The 18,554-nt window shown below is 39.7% G+C and overlaps 2 protein-coding genes across 5 annotated transcripts in view; one reads left to right on the top strand and one right to left on the bottom strand.

Annotated features, from left to right (window-relative positions):
• The window catches only part of CDC27 (cell division cycle 27), a 71,053-nt gene extending 60,125 nt beyond the window's left edge, over nucleotides 1-10,928 (bottom strand). For all 4 annotated transcript variants that reach the window (XM_012444087.2, XM_021673738.2, XM_012444088.3 and 1 more), the window contains exons 1-2: nucleotides 10,782-10,928; nucleotides 3,849-3,924 (exon numbers count right to left, since the gene is read on the bottom strand). In XM_012444087.2, the coding sequence (XP_012299510.1) occupies nucleotides 3,849-3,924; nucleotides 10,782-10,808 (103 nt within the window). In that variant the 5' untranslated portion in view covers nucleotides 10,809-10,928. The remainder of the gene's footprint in view (nucleotides 1-3,848; nucleotides 3,925-10,781) is intronic.
• A 145-nt stretch (nucleotides 10,929-11,073) lies between these two features.
• The window catches only part of MYL4 (myosin light chain 4), a 32,746-nt gene continuing 25,265 nt past the window's right edge, over nucleotides 11,074-18,554 (top strand). Inside the window, exon 1 of the mRNA XM_012444091.2 lies at nucleotides 11,074-11,101. The gene's annotated coding sequence lies outside the window, so the exon portion shown is untranslated. The remainder of the gene's footprint in view (nucleotides 11,102-18,554) is intronic.

The following is an 18,554-nucleotide window of genomic DNA, read 5'->3' as shown; positions in this document are numbered from 1 at the left end:
CTTTCACTAGTTACAATCCTCAGTCTCATGGAGTTCCATTGATAGCAATTACTTAATGAAAAAAATGCACACAAAACTTGTATCTGGTTGATTTTCTGAACATAACTCTTATTTTATATGTATGTGTATATAAATATACACACACATATGTATACATCTCCAAGGACCTACCATAGTAGTTGCATTAATGTATTTTTTTCCTCATAGTCTGACACTATTTCTGTTTGTTCTATAGCACTTATTTCTATTCATTCTTAACACTTAATCAATTAACAAAGGAGAAAAACCTTGGTCAAGAGGATCAGATATTGGTGGTGAGAAGAAAAATACATGCTTACAATGGAAGGGAATTTACTGGAGAGAGATGGTAAAATCTGGACAGAGTTTTTCCAAAACAGCAAATCTTACCTTGCTGGTGGAATGTGATATCAATTTAGTGGTTATCAACCTACATTAAAACAACAACAAAACCACCTAATGGAAAATATCAGAGTGTATCATTATCTAATAAGAGTAAAAAAAATCTGGCCAGGCACAGTGGCTCATGTCTATAATCCCAGCACTTTGGGAGGTGTAGGTGGGAGGATCGCTTGAGACCAGGAGTTCAAGATTGGCCTGGGCAACATAGTGAGACGTCGTGTCCTCAAAGAAACAAAAATTAGCACCAGGAGCGGTGGCTCATACCTGCAATCCCAGCACTTTGGGAAGCCAACAGGGGGGCCGAAGGGGGGATCACGAGGTCAGGAGTTCGAGACCAGCCTGGCCAACATGGTGAAACCCAGTCTCTACTAAAAATACAAATATTAGCCAGGCGTGGTGGCAGGTGCCTGTAATCTCAGTAACTTGGGAGGCTGAGGCAGGAGAATTGCTTGAACCAGGAGGCAGAGTTGCAGTGAGCTGAGATCATGCCACAGCACTCCAGCCTGGGTAACAGGGAAAGACTCCATCTCCAAACAAACAAAAAAAAACTAGCCAGGCATGCTGGCATGTGCCCGTAGTCCCAGCTACTAGGGAGGCAGAGGCCAGAGGACTGCTGGAGCCTGAGAGGTAAAGACTGAAGTGAGACAAGATCACGCCACTGCACTCCAGCGTGGGTAACAGGCTATCTCAAAAAATAAAAGTAAAAATAAGAATAAAAAAAACTCTGAAAAATCACTGTATTAGGATATGCTAGAGGAGAGAAGGACTTGTAAAGGACTTTCTATGTGTCAGAAACTACAGCAGACTCTTAACATATTTTACTGTATTTAGTCCTTAAAACTATCTTGTTAAATAGACGATTTCTCTTCTCTTTTAAAGATAAGGAAAATAAGGCTCAGAATGACTTTTGCTTAAGATCAAATGGTGAATGAGTATCTCAGTTCGGATTCTGTCTTATATCATTCTGCTGTTCTTTCTCTCTTATCCCATAGTCTCAGGCCAACTATGAATCTCTTGAGAGAGAGACAAATGGGAGACAAAGAACTAGTGAAACTGAGAAATTATTTCAAGAATTTGACTTACAGAATATCCTACCCATCAACTGCTTTAGCCTCATACCTTGTTGGATGTCTTTCTCCAAATATAGAAACTGCTGCTAGTGACACAGGAGGCCACTGAGCAAACAGGTTACATCTAGCATATCAACTGATATTGTCCAGCCAAGAAAACTGTGTTGCCAAGAATTCTGAGGTTGGTTCAGTGGGAATGAGTACTGTGATAGATTAGTGATGCCTACTGTGGTTGCAAATCAGAGAAGTGGCAAGTATTTGCTACCCTTGGTAAAGTGGAATCAGACAAATCTACTAGTTACTGCCAGTGGACATTAGTCTCAGTTTCTTCATCCAGAAAATAGCAATAGCAATGTCTATTTTATGTGTTTATTGAAGATTAAATAACTAATATTAAGTACTTAGTACCTAGTACACAGCAAGAAATCAATAAATAATAGAATTATTGTTGTCATTTTACTGAGCCAGGATAGTATGTGCTCTTACTACACTTAAATTCTAAAATCTTCCCTCATAAAAATACAGTTAAACGGAATGGTTAGGTTCTATATTGAAAGAAACTAACATTAGTGAGCAACTTTCCAAGTGCCAAGCATTGCATCAGACACATAAATAATGTGGATTAAACAGCTTTGTGTGGACTAATCTGGGAATCTTGGAATCAATTCTATAGGAAAATCTAGTTGAATTCTAAACCATGAATTTACACTTTTTAAGAAACTAGAAACTGCTTATTCTTTAATAATAAACGAATATATAAAGGAAATACTATAAGACAGTGGCTGAGTACAGTGGCTCACATCTGAAATCCCAGCTCTTTGGGAGGTGCTGAGGCAGAAGGATCACTTCAGTCCAGGAGTTCAAGGTAGCAGTGAGCTATGATTGTGCCACTACTCTAGCCTGGGTGACAGAGTGAGACCTGGACGCAACAAAAATTTTTAAAAAGACAGCAAAATATGTGACTTGCTTAGGTATCAATTAAAATATATTTAAATAGATTATTAACAATAAACATTGTTTTGGATCTATTGTGTCATCTTCTTTCTAAGCCTTCCATTCCTTCTCACCTTTATAAGTCTTTTCACTGGGACCTCAAACTCTCGGTGCACAGATCTTCCTCCCTGAATTCCCATTCTCTACCCAGGACCTGACAGCTCTCTCACAAGGACAGTAATCAACTTATATCCACTATCTCAGAGTCAAGGTAAGGCTGGTTTCCACTTAACGTCTCAAAACTACTTCCAACCATTGTTCTTTGTCCTTTTGTGAAATTTCCTGCCCCTGAGGTTTAGGCCTTGTTCTCCTAACTCTCCAGCTACTAAACTCATACTGTTTGACTTGTAAATTCCATTTAAAAATATATAACCTAAGGAAATGACTCAAAAGAAAAAAAAGAAAACCTGCTCACAATGGTCTATATCAGTAACTTAGAAAGGGAATGATAATGATGGAAACAAAACATACATTATCAGTAATTTATTAAGCATTTAATTATTATCAAGCCAGATGACTATGTCAAGTGTTTTAAATACACCATCTCACTGAATTTTTCAATTCTAAGAGGGAATGATTATTTTACAGATAAAATAGCTGAATTTTCAGATATTAAAGTAACTCGTCCAAGGTTATAAAACTGTACATTTAAGTGACAGGTTAGGATTGATACCAAGGCTATAGAGTCTAAATCCATGTTCTTCACCATAGAATATAGACTCTTAAAAACAAAACCAAAATACATGGCATGGTGGCTCAAGCCTATAATCCCAGCACTTTGGGAGGCCAAGGCAAGTAGATTGCCTAAGCTCAGGAGTCTGAGACCAGCCTGGGCAACATAGCAAAACCCTATCACCATATCTCTACTGGAAAATAAATAAATAAATAAATAAATAAATAAATAAATAAAAGATTAGCCAGGCATGGTGGCCATGCCTGTAGTCCCAGCTAGGTGGGAAGGTTGCAGTGAGGTAAGATGGTGCCACTATATTCCAACATGGGTAAGAGTGAGACCCTGTCACAAAAAAAAAAAAAAAAAAAAAAAAAAAATCCCCCCAAAAAAAGCAAAAACAAAACAAAACAAAACAAAAACCACTACCACCACTACAAACCCTGGAAAAAAAATACTTAAAGATTAAAAAATGATTAAGTAAATCATAGCACAGAAACCTGAATCAACTCTACATAGTTATTAAAAGTAGCATGTAAGGGAACCACACAGATAAAAAGATTTTATCAACTAGTGTCAATCAGAAAGAAAGAACAAGAAAATGATACCTAGAATCTTGTTACAGTGATAAAAAGTTATGTAATTTTGTATATGTTATTCATTTATCATTCTACAGCAATGAATAGATTTCAAACCTTCTGCATAAAGGCGTTCTGCGAGGAAAATCGCATCTCGGTAAGCATAGTGGTTTAGTGCTTGCCATATAGCAGCCTGCAAATGGGAAGAAAAAGAAGATAAACATACATTCATACAGACTTTCAAGGTAACTACTAGCACAGAGCCTTACACTAAATACTGAAATTAATATCCCTAATTTAAGTGATAAAACCCCAATGCCCACAGAATAAACTCCACAGTGAGCTGGGTAAGGCTCTTCACAGTATAGCTCCTAACATATCTGAATTTCCTCCCTCAACCCTCTATGGACTTTTAGGCTTCTGTGCCTTTGTACATCCTTTTCCTCCACTGGGCAATGTGGGTTCCCCTCACCAATCTTCCCTTATAAGTTGCTCTTCCCTAAAGACCCAGTTTAAATAACATCTGCCTCATAAAGTTTTCCTGGCTGATGTCAAGCCATTTCTTTTTTAAGATACCTCTTCTAATAGAGTACTCATAACACAGTTATTTGTTTACAGACTGCCAACCCTACTAAACTACACTCATCAGCAGTGGTTCTCAACCACTTTATGTGATATACACAACAGAGATATTAAAAGGTATGTCATCCTCCCACAAAAACTTCCCTATCTATCACCTTTAATGCCACTCAATTCTCCTCCACTCAAGGAAGCACATTGGTATGCAAATGAGTAGTCATCATAGGAATAACTTTTAATTTTTTGAATATATGTTTTCTCTTTTAGAATTACGAAACATATAACCTAAAGTATATATGAGATAGAAGGACATTTTAAGTAACAATAACCAAAAACATTTAGACCCAGGTACTCACCACCCAGCTTAAGAAATAAATTATCTCTGAAACTCCCTGTGTGCTCCTTGTTGATAATAAAACCTCTTCCTGCCCCAAAGAGGAAACCACCACACTGAATTTTCTTGACCTTTCTCTTGGTTTTCTTCACAATTTCATACATTTGTACGTATCATCCCTAAAACATTTACTTTTCCCTGTTTGTGAACTTTAAATAAATACAATCATATTATATACATTCTGCTATGATTTGCTTTTGAAATCTAATGTTTTGAAAATTCATTCTTGATATGTGTAGCTAGAGTTCATTTTCATTGCTGAATAAATAATATTTCCATTTTATAAATATACCAAAATCCAAAATGTATTTTATCTATTTTACAGCATGTGGACATCTAGGTTATTTCTAGGTTTTTGTTTTGTTTTGTTTTGTTTTTGCAATTACAACAATGCTGCAACAGTCTTAGATTCAACTCCTGGGGTACACGTTTAAGAATCTCTCTAGCCCACCATGGTGGTGTGAGCCTTTAGTCCCAGCAACTCAGAAGACTGAGCTGGGAGGACTGCCTGAGTCCAGGAGTTCAAGGCTATGATCACACCTGTGAACAGCTGCTGGAGTGCAGTGAGAGCAAGACTCCCATCAAAAAAAGCCGAAAAAAACTCTCCAAATTAGGATATGTATTTAGAAATAAAATTACTGGGTTGTTGAATATGCATATGTTCATCTTTACTAGGTAATGTCAGCACATTTTTAGTAATAAACTACTTTTGAGATATTTCACACCTGATCATGATACAAGTGTTATTTTTATTTTTAGCACATACACCAGTTTATAATTTGTTGAATGATTTAATATGGTTACAATGGAAACCAGTAAAATCTGGTTACTAATCACTAGCTAACATTGTACCAGTACATCTAAATTATATATGCCTTAGATACAGTAAAGGCTCAATAAATTTTGTTGAACAAACAAGCAAATGTTAAACTGCTATAAGTATTATTAATTATAATTTAAAAAATAAAAGTAGTAAATGACAGCCCTTTCTATTTCCTCAAGAAAGAATAGTAATAAACTTAGTTTGGGGTTTCCAGAGCCTCTTGTTTAACCTTTGCTTATATAGCTTAAATTTTATAAAGTCTCAAAGATGTCAAATTTTACCATTCCTATCTAGATACAAGGAAAAAGATGAGATTAGGCACCCTTATTATACACTCTAATTGCACCAAGTACCTTTCCTTTGTAATACTTGCCACTGCTGTAATTTCGTATTAATCTAGGGGAGTGAGTGATGTTTTCTTCATCGTATTATAAACTCCAGAAGGTAGGGCTACATCTGTTTTTGCTCACTATTATACTCCCAGCATCTATTATGTGCTTTTAAAGCAGGTGCTTACTAAATATATGTTGAATGAATAAACAAATCATCTTTAACTTCTGGCAGTCTTAACACTCTTGTACGTTAGTCTTAGTATTAAGTTTCTTTGTATTCCTGGATGTATATCTAATAATTAAGGATCTCTGGGAGTCTCTATTGAAAGAAACTCTGTGATAAATAGAATTATTAGTTTATTATACAAATAATTACCATCTAATTACTCCTTTATAAAATCTGGGATTTCCTAAGAACCTACATGTTTAGTTTTGTCGTAAGTGAAAGAAAATGTTGAGTAGAATGAAGATACCAAAGATCTGATGTTTGGAGATATGCTCAAATTTGTCTGCCAGCACTTCCAGTAGTGGCACTCTGTGGGAAATACTCAACTTTTCTCAGCCTCAATCTCTTCATCTGATAGATGGAGTTTATTTCTTGGAGTTGTTTTGTGGATTAAATAAAATGATCCATTTATAATGCTCCTTGTATATTGACTGTCACATATTAAGCACTTAAAACCTTTTCCTTGCCAATCTCTTAATATAAATTCAAGAAATATAATATGTAGTTTCCATTATATAACATCTCCTCAGCATACCTGCTACAACTGCTTATTTTGCAACATATAAGCCACAAAAGACCCAAATGATTTACAAGCAATTTTAATACTATAGACCCCTAGGAAAATTTCACTCTTATATACTAAAGTCATAAAATCCTAGAACTTTGAAATATTTTCTGTCTTTTTAAAGAAATGAGGGTTAGGAGCTGGGGAAAAAAAGAAGGAAAAAAGGCATCATATTCAAGAGTTCCATCCATTTCTGATTTAAGATCAAGCTTTGCTCAGAACATCATTCCTTTATCGCCAATTCTTAAAAGCATCAGAAAAAACCTGCCATGTAGAGAATCCCACATACAGCTTCCATCCCACTTTGCTCACCCTAAGTTCCTGACTGATGGGTCTCTTGTGGGGTGTTTGGGGGGAGAACAGATTATTATCTAAGGCACTACAGATGAGTAGTAGCTGATGACCAACACAGCTAGAATCAGCTCCTCTGCCCAACTGATGGCATAGCACTTCCCCTAAAGAACAACACCCAGTGCATCACCGCTAGAGTTCTACAAATTAAAGCCAGATGGATGAAATGCTGCTAAAAGAAAGTCATGAAGTCAAAAGAACAACACTCCTTCTCCCTCTCCGTCAAAAAATGTTTAAGAGAAATCCGACTGATTAACGGGTTGGTCCCCAGTTGCACTAATTTAAAAGATAAATAAACCAACAGCTTAAAGTTGCAAAATTCCTTACCAGTTAGCTATTCTTAAATACATTATTTTAAATATAAACAAACCTCTATAAGTTATACTCAGACTTACATGTAATCACTATACATTTTTTGTTATAGAAAGTTTATTATAAAAAAATTTTATACTTGTTTTTGTTAAAAATTTTAATACATTTTGTGTTCTTGTTTTTGTCAAAAAAGCTGCCTTTTTAAATTTTATTTTTTTAAAGAGACAGGTTCACCCTATATTGCCGATGTTAGTCTTGAACTCCTTGGCTCAAGCAATCTGCCTGCCTCAGCCTCTGAAAGTGCTGGGATTACAAGCGTGAGTCACTGTGCTCAGTCAGCTGCCTTTTCTTAAAGACTTTAAAAGAAATAGATAATAAAGGCTTCAAACAATGTACAAAGATATGAAGGAAAAAAATCACAGTTGAAATTTCTTATTATACATTATAATCTAATTTCTAGGACACTGATTTAGTTTAGGTGCACATCAGTGGTTCTTTACTGTAGGCAATTTTGCCTTCTTGCTCCCAACTAACACCCCAACATTTAGCAATGTCTAGAGGGTATTTTTGGTTGTGACGAATGAAGGGGTCATCTGGTAGGCAGAAGGCATGGATGCTACAGAACAGTCTACAATGCGCAGCTTCCAACAAAGTAATAGCTTGTGCCAAATGTCAACAGTGTCCAGATTAAGAAGCCCTGGTCTACATTATCACGCAGCTGGATTATTCTACTAGTCTGTATGTCTAACTCTTGACTCTTCTTCCCTTTCCAATAGCACCAGATTAGTATTCCCAGAGTGGTGCTTTTATTACGTAATTCCTCTGCTCAAAAACTCTTCTGCTCATTTAATAGTTATTCATTACCAATGTACATTAAATCTAAATTTCTCATTCAAAGATCCATACTCTTTGAATCCGTGTTAGATGCTGTCCCTCAACATTTTACCCCCAGCCAAAAGTACTCCTTCACAATCTAATGATCTCTAAAACAATATCAGGTATATAGTATCCAATTGCTATATTGCTTATGAAACCAATTTTCAAAAGGTTTATTTACAACTTCATCCAACACCTCTGTGAAGTCTTACCCCTAGGAATAATTGCTAAATCTATATAAAATCTGTTTCTTTTTTAAATACCAATTTCATCAGGTGACTTTTATAAATACCCAAAAAGCTCTCACTGAAGTCACTTAAGCTAGCGTGTCTTTCCAAATAGTTACCATTAAAAATAAAAGAACTGACAGAACTTCTGCCTCATATGTGAGATTTTTGTAAGGACTCAAATATAAATAATACTCTTCTGAGAGGCAGTAATTTGAGACAGAGTGTTAATTTAGGCATATATGGTATATCAGACTGGCCATTCTATGTTAAAACTTTAAAGAAAAAAATGCAGAAAATAGTTGTTCATCTTTTCTGTCAACTTTTTCCTATGCCTAGTAATACCATCAACTCTGAGGCATACCAAGAAAGAAAACAATTTCCCAACTTATTCTCATTGCTTTCCAAATACATGCAATCTGTCATCATAGCTTTTTTCAAAGACAGTATTTTTATATCTGTCCTATTTTTATTCTCTTCCTTACTAATTCTTTCCCATTTGCAGCACTATCCTTGATCATTGATCTTTATCATTGTAGCCAAAGTTGCTAGTTCTTTCTGCTCCAAATCATCCCTTCTTGAATAGATTCTTCTTATACTGTACAACCAAAAATCTCACTTAGTCATATCCTAAAACTTTCTACCGCTATCTCAAAAATCTAGTGAACAATGCTACTGTGAAAAATAGGCAAATTTGACCTTTAAGCCTTAAAAATATCAAAGTGTATAATTACTGCTAAGAGTACTTTAAGTACAAACAGGAAACCTGATGGGTACTATCTAGAAACAGGCTACATATTTCTTTTCTTTTCCATGCTTTTATAAAGTCTGAAATTATCATTAAACGGTGGTTATAGACTGTCAGTGCAACTAGTTTATCACTTTAGAAGACTTCTGGAGCCAGAGAAAGCAAAAAATATATATATATTATTAATTATTAAAACAAAATTACAAGGATATGCAACAGAAATTAAATAACTTGAGTAATCTGCTTACCTATTTAAGCTCTTGCTAGGTCTAAAAAAATTACGTATATATAATTACCTTATCTACAGCCATAGAATAAAAAAAAAAATTTAAAAGAAACGCTATACTGTTAAGAAGAATTTGGATGGAAATAGCTCTAGAAGAACTGATACAACTTACAGACAGGTAAATTTCATAAGGTATAATCGTATGTTTTATGAATTCAAACACTAATAGCTGCTATATGTAAACAGCTGGAGAAGAAGCCAAACTAGAAGAAATGAGTATTTCATATTGTGAAGAAAAATTAAATAAACAGGAAAGTAGTGGTATGTTAAAATATTTACTATTTGATACCTCAAGCCTTTTAAGGGCAATATGAAGGAATTTATAAAAATTGGTTTGCTTTGTAACTTCAAAATTAAGTCCATGACTCAATGACAGCAGTTGATAGAGGTCAATTCTGATCAAGTCAAACATCATATGGTAGGATGAAGTCTCCCAGACCTGGTCCATGCCCAAGGCACAAAAGATTCAGTTTCTCCAGCTGTTGGGGGGGCGGGGGGAATGACTTGGCACCGCATCACATACTTAAAATCCAATAGGGTTTCTTTAATGTAACACAGCACTGTGCGTCAAAGCATAACTTGGTGTAAGGGCGGTGAAATGGACAGAAAAAACATTATTTGTCTTTCATTTCCTGAATGCCTTATAAACATGCACAACAAAATGCTCCTGATCCCCCTCACCGAGGATGAAAACAACCCAGATGTGCCCTTTCCACCCGCTCCCCTGGTATAGGTGCTTGCACCTCAGCACTGAGGCTTGGAGTTGTCTTCTCAAATCATCATTGTCCGGTGGGAAATTCCCCGAGAAAGGCAACGTGGGCTAGGAAGTCTGTTACCAAAATAGAAATTAGTATTAAAAAGACCGATCCTACTCTCCCCTCCACCCTCTCACATAAGACAAAAACAAAAAAAACCTCCGCAAACTTGCCCTACCATCGCTAACATGATACAAGCTCTGATCAAATGTGCTTCTCGATCATCTTTGAGGCAAGAGAGCGTCCGGGGTGCGTTTTCGGACCCTCATCTCCCACCCCAGGTCAAGCCAGGCCCCTGGACTGACAGGAAGGGCTGGCCGGACGTTGGCTCGGACGGGAATGGCGGTTATTCTCAACGAAGCCGCTCACACTAAGGGTGAAAGTAAAGAAGGGCCCGAGGTAACACGGTTTAGGTTGCGGGCAAGGCCTCCGAATTGACGAAAGATAGGCAGGACTCGGCGGCAGGGGAGGCGGGAGAAGCAGCCCGGCCTAGGCCGCACCAGGCCGCGGAGTGGCCCTACGCTGCTTCCCGACCGAGGCTGTGAACCAGGCCTCAGAGAAGAGAGTTATCATTACCTGGACGGGTTCCTGCAGCACCGTCATCCTCGAGGATCACTTTCTGCAGTGCCTCAGGCCCCCCCCCGGTAGCGGCTCCGGCCCGGCCAGACCCAGCTCATTTAAACTCACCAGCGACCGTTACCGGGGGATGGGGGAGGCCGAGCGTTGCCGAGTGCCTCCGAGCGGGACACGGAATCACCCGAAGTGAAGAAAGCCGAGCGGAAACCAGACGGAAAAGCCCGAAGTGTGTCGGAAATACCCGAGGTGGGTCGACGAGGAAAAAAACGTTGCCGGAAATTGTCGAGGATTACCGGAAACTACCGAGTCTGATCCTGAGCGTAAGTTCCTCTTCTCAGCTACGCCTTCAGCCTCGCACACCACGCCCAATCGGCCGTCCTAGGGCTGGGCCACGCCCAAGCGGCAACCAGCAGGCTGGGCGTGGCGTGACGGAACGGGCGGGGAGCGTTACGTGGCGGGGCTGCAGTGTGGAGTCGCCACTCGGCCCTTCTGATTAATTGGTGTGCGGTAGATTATAAAGCAAAGGGTAAAACAGCAGAGTTTGAGGCTGACTATAATGAATCAACAAGTATTTGTCTATTGAGTTTAGATCATTCGTCCATTCCAGAAGTATCTACTCACGGCTCTGGGGGAAATCTAAAGAAATTTGGGAAGATTGCCACTCCCCAAAGATAAAGGATGGCTTGTCTTCAAGGAATTAAGGCCTGTTTAAGGGAAAAGCAGTGGAACAGAGAGCTCTATATTATGTGTTGCCTATTGTAAGTAATGCAAAAATTCAGAGAGGGAAATTGTGTTAAACTGAGGAAAGTTTTATGGAAGAAAAAAAAGTTTAAACTGGAGTTTGAAGGATGGATAGAATTAGAGGAAAAGGAACTATAGGATTAAGTGGAGGGAAGAAAAATGAGATCAGTCTGCTAAGAAGGCATTAATTGGAAGTACTTAGGTGGAGAGATCATGGAAACGCTCAGTAGGCCGTTAGAAAGTTTTGTTTTTGATAGGAGAGGCATTCCGCTGTGGTAGAAAGAGTAGGGGGTCGGAAATTCAGAGGCCTGGTTTTGAATTTTGTTTTAGCACTGACAAGGCAAATTACAACCTCTCTGAAATTCTTCTGTTCGCTTAGTTTGAGAAAAAAAAAAAGGATTAAGAGAATTCGATGTATCACAAATGTGGCTGTGTCTAGCACGCACTGTAGACTCTCATATTTCCTTTCTGTACCTCTTCTCCCCCAAAAAAAGTGAACCAGGGAACTGTTGAAATTTTGTTTTTCAGCAGATGAGGAAAACAGCTTTTAAAGGTTACTTTACTAGTCAGGAGTTCTCTAAGCTAGATGTGGACTCATGATATATTCCGTTGCTTGGAAATTTCCCTTTGTGGTTCCCACGTTTTATGCAGATGTCGTTGTTAGAATGGGTCACTCCTTTCCTTTGGGTGATGTTGGAGGGAGATCTTTTTTCTTTCATTTTTTAAAACAAGGCTGACAGAGCTACACTGCATCCTTCTCCACTGCCTTCTCTTGTCACTGTGTATGTACTTATAGCCCCTCAAAGGGCAGGTGCTAAGGTGATTTTTGACTGCCCTATGCCCAGTTGCTTTAGCAGGATCATGCTGGATGACTTAGGGTGGTAACAGACTTTTATACTGGCCTATATAGTAGCCACTAGCTATTTAAAATTTAAGTTAAAAGAAAATGAAATTAAAAATGAAATTTTCAGATGTCCTAGCCACATTCCAGGGACTCAGTACCCCTGTATGTGGCTAGTGACTGCCACATTGGACAATCACACAGATACAGGACATCACCAGCATTGACTTGGCTAGGGCTGAAAGAGCCAAGATGGCTTCACTCACGTGTCTAGGGTGTCAGTGCTAGCTGCTGGCTGAGTGCTTCATTTCTCCTCCACATGACCTTTCTCTTCACATTGGCCTCTTATCACTCAGTATTCTAGCTCCAGCTTCTTGACTTGGTGGCTGACAACAAAGTGGGCAAAAATAGAAGCTGTGAGGCCCCTTAGGCCTAGACCTGTGACCATCATTTCTTGTTCATCAAAGTAAGACTCAGAGTCACCCTGGATTGACCAGGAGGAGAAATAGAGTCTACCTCTTAATAAGAAGAGTGGCAAAGTAACACCACAAAAGGCATGTGCCATGGGAGGGGTTGTTGGGTCATCTTTGGAAACAGTCTACCATGCTAGCTGTGAGATGAGAGCATCTAACATTGGGAATGGAAAGGAAGAGAAGAGTAAGAGCTATCACTCTTAAAATGTGATCCCCCCCCCTTTTTTTTCTTGAGACAGAGTCTTGCTCTGTTGCCCAGGGTGGAGTGCAATGGTTTGATCTTGGCTCACTGCAACCTCCACCTCATGGGTTCAAGCAATTCTCCTGCCTCAGCCTCCTGAGTAGCTGGGATTACAGGCGCCATGCCCAGCTAATTTTTGTATTTTTTTTAGTAGGGGTTTCACCATGTTGGCCAGGCTGGTCTCAAACTGCTGACCTTGTAATCTGCCCGCCTCAGCCTCCCAAAATGGTGGGATTACAGGCTGTGAGCCACTGTGCCTGGCCAAAAATGTGACCCTTTTAACTGAACACAGTACTCCAGATTTATTCTGATCAATTCAGAATGCAGTTGGACTATTGTTTTTATTATCTGGACATGTCTATTAAAGTGGACTACAGTTGTATTTACATTTTTAGCAGTCACATGACACTATTTGCTCATGCTAAACTTGTGTAGTAATTTTACAAACTCAGCTGTTTTTTACACAACATGCTGCCAACCCAAGTCTTGTATGGGTGCTGCAGAGTTTTGTAAACCTATATGTAGGAACTTACCACGGAAGATAGATAAAGATGATATTTGTATGTGAAAATATGGATCTAGAGTCAGCATTTAAAGAGTCTCTGATGCTTGGCACTCTGGCTCATAGGTTTAGAATTTGCCTAAAGCTTTTTTCTTTTTTTAACCTAAAAAAGATCAGCTGGGCACGGTGACTCATGCCTGTAATCCCAGCACTTTGGGAGGCCCAGGCAGGTGGATCACGAGGTCAGGAGTTCAAGACCAACCTGGCCAAGATGGTGAACTGCCATCTCTACTAAAAATACAAAAATTAGCTGGGCATGGTGGCAGGTGCCTGTAATCCCAGCAACTCGGGAGGCTGAGGCAGAGAATTGCTTGAACCCGAGAGGCGGAGGTTGCAGTGAGCTGAGATCACACCACTGCACTGCAGCCTGGGCAACAGAGAGAGACTGTCTCAAATAAATAAATAAATAAAATTTAAAATGAAATAAAAAAGAGCATCTCCTTTCTGACTGTTGTTGACCAGATTAATACATCCGTTGTGGTTTCTGCTCATCCACAGCAAAGCCATATTGTTTGAAGTACTTTGCTGGGGTATTTTGAAGCATTTTTACTTCCTTCTCTGCTCTTCATTGACCTACTTAAACTCATTATTCGTCAACGACTTGGGCATCCTGCTGTCATCCATTATCCAATATGTTTGGCTAGTGAGTGGAGTTGGATTACAACAAGCATTATTCCAGAACTGGAATTGGAAAATTATTTTTTCTCCTTAGCCTGCTTCTTGGTCTATTTCATATTCAGTCAGATTTGGAGGCTGGCATTTAGGGAGCTATTCAAAAAGCTAGCTGTGGTATCATTAGCAAGATGTAGGTCCCACTGAAATATAGCCCAGAGTAAGTGTACTCTTCTGAAGACCTTCAGTCCTCCTTGTCTGCACCCTTCATTTTGTCCTTGTTGCATGTGGTCTTATGGCCTCCTTACCTGACCTTGCACCCCCCAACCCCCCCACCCTCACCATGTTTACTTTGGTCAAATCATCTCCTTCTTTTGGCTTCTCTAATGACACTATCTCCTAGCTTTCCTCCTACTGTTCTGTTTTTGTTTGTTTGAGAGAGTCTTGCTCTGTCATCTAGGGTGAGGTGCAATGGTGCTGTCTTGGCTCACTTCAGCCTCCGTCTCCTGGGTTCAAGCAATTCTCTTGCCTCAGGCCCCTGAGTAGCTGGATTTACAGGTGCACGCCACCACACCCAGCTAATTTTTGTATTTTTAGTAGAGACGGGGTTTCACCATGTTGGTTGGGCTGGTCTCGAACTCCTGACCTCAAGTCATCCGCCCACTTCGGCCTTCCAAAGTGTTGGGATTACAGGAGTGAGCCACCGTGCCTGGCTTGCTGCTCTGTTTTTTAAATCAGTTTCCTTTGCAGCCTCTCTGCCAGCCCCTTTAATGTTAAGAGTGCTTCAGGGACCTGTTCTAGGCCTTTTCTCACCCTACACATTCTTCCTAGGCAAACCCATACATTCTTTTTTTTTTTTTGAGGTGGAGTCTCACTCTGTCACTCAGGCTGGAGTGCAGGAGTGCAGTGGTGTGATCTTGGCTCACTGCAACCTTCGCCTCCTGGGTTCAAGCAATTCTTCTGCCTCAGCTTCCCAAGTAGCCGGAACTACAGGCACACGCCAACACGCTGGACTAATTTTTGTACTTTTAGTAGAGATGGGATTTTACTGTGTTGACCAGGCTGGTCTCAAACTCCTGATCTTAGGTAATCCACCCGCCTCGGCCTCCCAAAGTGCTGGAATTACAGGCATGAGCCACTGCACCCAGCCCCTCTCCGTTCTTGTGGCCCCAGTTTCTCCTCTACAAATGGTTTCAAAATTTTATGTCTCCAGTCAGACTACTTCTTAGAGCTCCAGGCCCAAGTGATTGTCAACGGGACATCTCTATCTGGATGTCTCACAGGTACTTTGTTCGGAATGGAATGCCTCATTCTCCATGCTTAAAATATTTCCTATCCCAGTTTAAGGCATCACCATCTTTTCCATTGCCCAAAGGATTAGATAAGGGTTAGTTTAACAGGGTTTGTACAGATTTCTTTCAGCCTCAGCTCTGTCTCTGGTGATAAGAATGGCTTTCTTCTGGTATAAGGAGGGCAACTTTCACATGGGAGTTTTGCCTCCTGGTATCAGTAAGAAAAAGGAAGGCCAGAGTGCTCTTCTTGCATATGCTATTTTTTAATTCCACGCTATTTTCAAAATAATCCTTATGCCAAAGTGGCATATCTCAGTGTGGCGTATTTTGACTCTACAACTCCAACATCTAGTCACAAGACCTGCCAATTTTACCTCCTAAATATATCTTCATGTTTCTTCCTGCGTGTTTCATACCTACCTCCAAAAATAAGTCTGATCATGTTAGGACTCCTCTCCCTGTCTTTCCCCCACCCCCCAAATTCAGGACTTATCTTCAGGATATAGTCTGAACTCTGTTTTACAGGGTCCTCCAAGGTCTGGTACCTGCCTCTTTATTCAGCCTTATCTTACCCATCTCTCTTTTATATTCCACCTTCCAACTACGTGGAATTTTTTTTTTTTAAAGGGTCTCCCTGTGCCACCCAGGCTGGAGGCTTACTATATAGCCTTGACATCCCAGGCTCAAGTGATTCTCTCACCTCAGCTTCCCAAGTAGCTGGGACTACAGGTGCATGCCACCACGCCTGGCAATTTTTTGTATCTTTTATAGAGACAGGATTTCACCATGTTGCCCAGGCTCTTCTCGAACTCCTGAGCTCAAGCAGTCCCCTGTCTCAGCCTCCCAAAGTGCTGGGATTACAGACATAAGCCACTGTGCCCAGCCCCTTCATGGAACTTCTTTTCTTTTTTTTGAGACAGAGTCTCACTCTTGTCTCCCGGGCCGGAGTGCAGTGGCACAAGCTCCGCTCACTGCAAGCTCCGCCTCCCAGGTTCAAGCGATTCTCCTGCATCAGCCTCCCAAATAGCTGGGATTACAGGTGCCTGCCACCATGCCTAGCTAATTTTTTATAGTTTTAGTAGAGACAGGCTTTCACCATGTTGGCCAGGCTGGTCTCAAACTCCTAACCTCATGATCCACTCACCTCGGCCTCCCAAAGTGCTGGGATTACAGGTGTGAACCACCATGTCTGGCCTGACCAGCTAAATTCTATTTATTCCTCAAGCCCAGCTTCAATCTTCAATATCACATCCTCAGAATATTCCTAGACCTACCTAATCTAAATTCTTAGCTCCACCCTGTCATTTGCTCTCATGAGATCTTTGTTCTTTTCTTTCATATTATATATGGCATTTTAATCATATTTGTCTAATTATAGCTCCATTGAAGGCAGGGACCTTGGCTTAACTATTATGTTCCCATCACCTAGCTCAGTGACTCACACAAATATTACAAATATACTAAAATACTATAAATATATAAATATTTTTGAAATATCTGATGATTGAATGACTTCACCACTTAATTTTATCTCACTAATCTAAACACGATGCTTTTTTTTTTTTTACTTTCCCTTTCTGGGCCCAGAGAATATGCTGGTCTTGCACCTAAGTCCTTAAGGGATTTAAAGTCAAGGCAGTAGCTGAAGTATTGAGGCTAATCAGAAAATGCATCTTGATTGAGATGAGCTCTGAGATGTGCTAAATGGCCTATGACTAGGAAGACTAGGGCTGACTCAAAAGCACAGGGAAATAAAGTACAGACAGCTCCCAAGTTACGATTTTTTGACTTTACTATGGTGTAGAGGCAATATGCATTCAATGGAAACTGTACTTCAAATACCTATGCAACCATTCTGTGTCTCACTTTCAGTACAGTATTCAATACATGAGATATTCAATGCTTTTTTATGAAATTGGATTTGTGTTAGATGACTTTGTCCAGCTGTAGGCTAAGGTGAGTATTTTGAGCACATTTAAGGTAGGCTTGGCTAAACTATGGTGTTCAGTAGGTTAGGTGTATTAAATGCATTTTTGACTTGATATTTTCAACTGATGGTGGGTTAATTGGGGGTCAGAGAGCATCTGTAATAAAGGCAGGAGACTATAAGCAAATTAGCTTGTCTGGACTGGAGGCTGTATAAGCTGGGTTGAAATGGTAGTGTTGGAGACAGCTGATAAAAACCTTTGGGTTCTTGGCTGATGACTTTAGTTTTAATAAAATAGACCTAAGGAGCTGTTGATGATTGAGCTGGAGAGTGACCTCATGAGAACAGAATTTGAGAAAGATTATGCTAACAGCTGAGGATTATGTACATTGGAGGAGAAAAAGACTAGGGGCTGGGAATGCAGCAGAGAGGCTGCCAGGGAGTCTGGGCAACTCTAAATGTTCACTATTCTAGGATCCTAGATGGTTGAATCTGAAAAAGATAGAAAATTTAAACAGTTTTGAGTTACTGATTTAAAATGAGAAATATTCTTATCCGATTCCTTGTCCTGAAGGCATTCAAATTCTAACCAGAGGCTGCTTGCTGAGTACAGACTTAGAACAAAAAGGGTAAATTTAATGATCTTAGTGGCTATTGTCTCTTTTATTCTCAGAAGTGACGTATATACCTGACTACTAGATAAAAAATATCTATAGTGCCTGGAGTGGATGGCCACCAAATAATAGGTTCTTTGCTTCTCTCTTTTCTAACTAGGTTCTAAGCAGCCTAATTTTTCTCCGGGTAAATTGCAGAGCAATGTATTAAACACGGATTGATTATATTTTAGTATGGAGTATACACCATAGTTGCCTTGATAGACTTTGTTTGTGTTACAGATATGTGATTTGGGAGATAGTGGCTAATCTAGGTTTAAACCAGACTGAGTTTGGAGAGCCTCAGATGAAAAATATCCAAAGGTTAATTGAAAACCTGAAGCTTGGCCAGGTGCAGTAGCTCACGCCTGTTATACTAGCACTTTGGAAGCCCAAAGCAGGAGGCTCACTTGAGGCCAGGACAGCCTAGG

The sequence above is a fragment of the Aotus nancymaae genome, unplaced genomic scaffold (assembly GCF_030222135.1).
Source record: "Aotus nancymaae isolate 86718 unplaced genomic scaffold, 86718_ANA_hifiasm-v0.15.2.pri h1tg000089l, whole genome shotgun sequence".
NCBI lineage: Eukaryota > Metazoa > Chordata > Mammalia > Primates > Aotidae > Aotus > Aotus nancymaae.
This window is presented reverse-complemented; position numbering and strand designations above follow the sequence as displayed.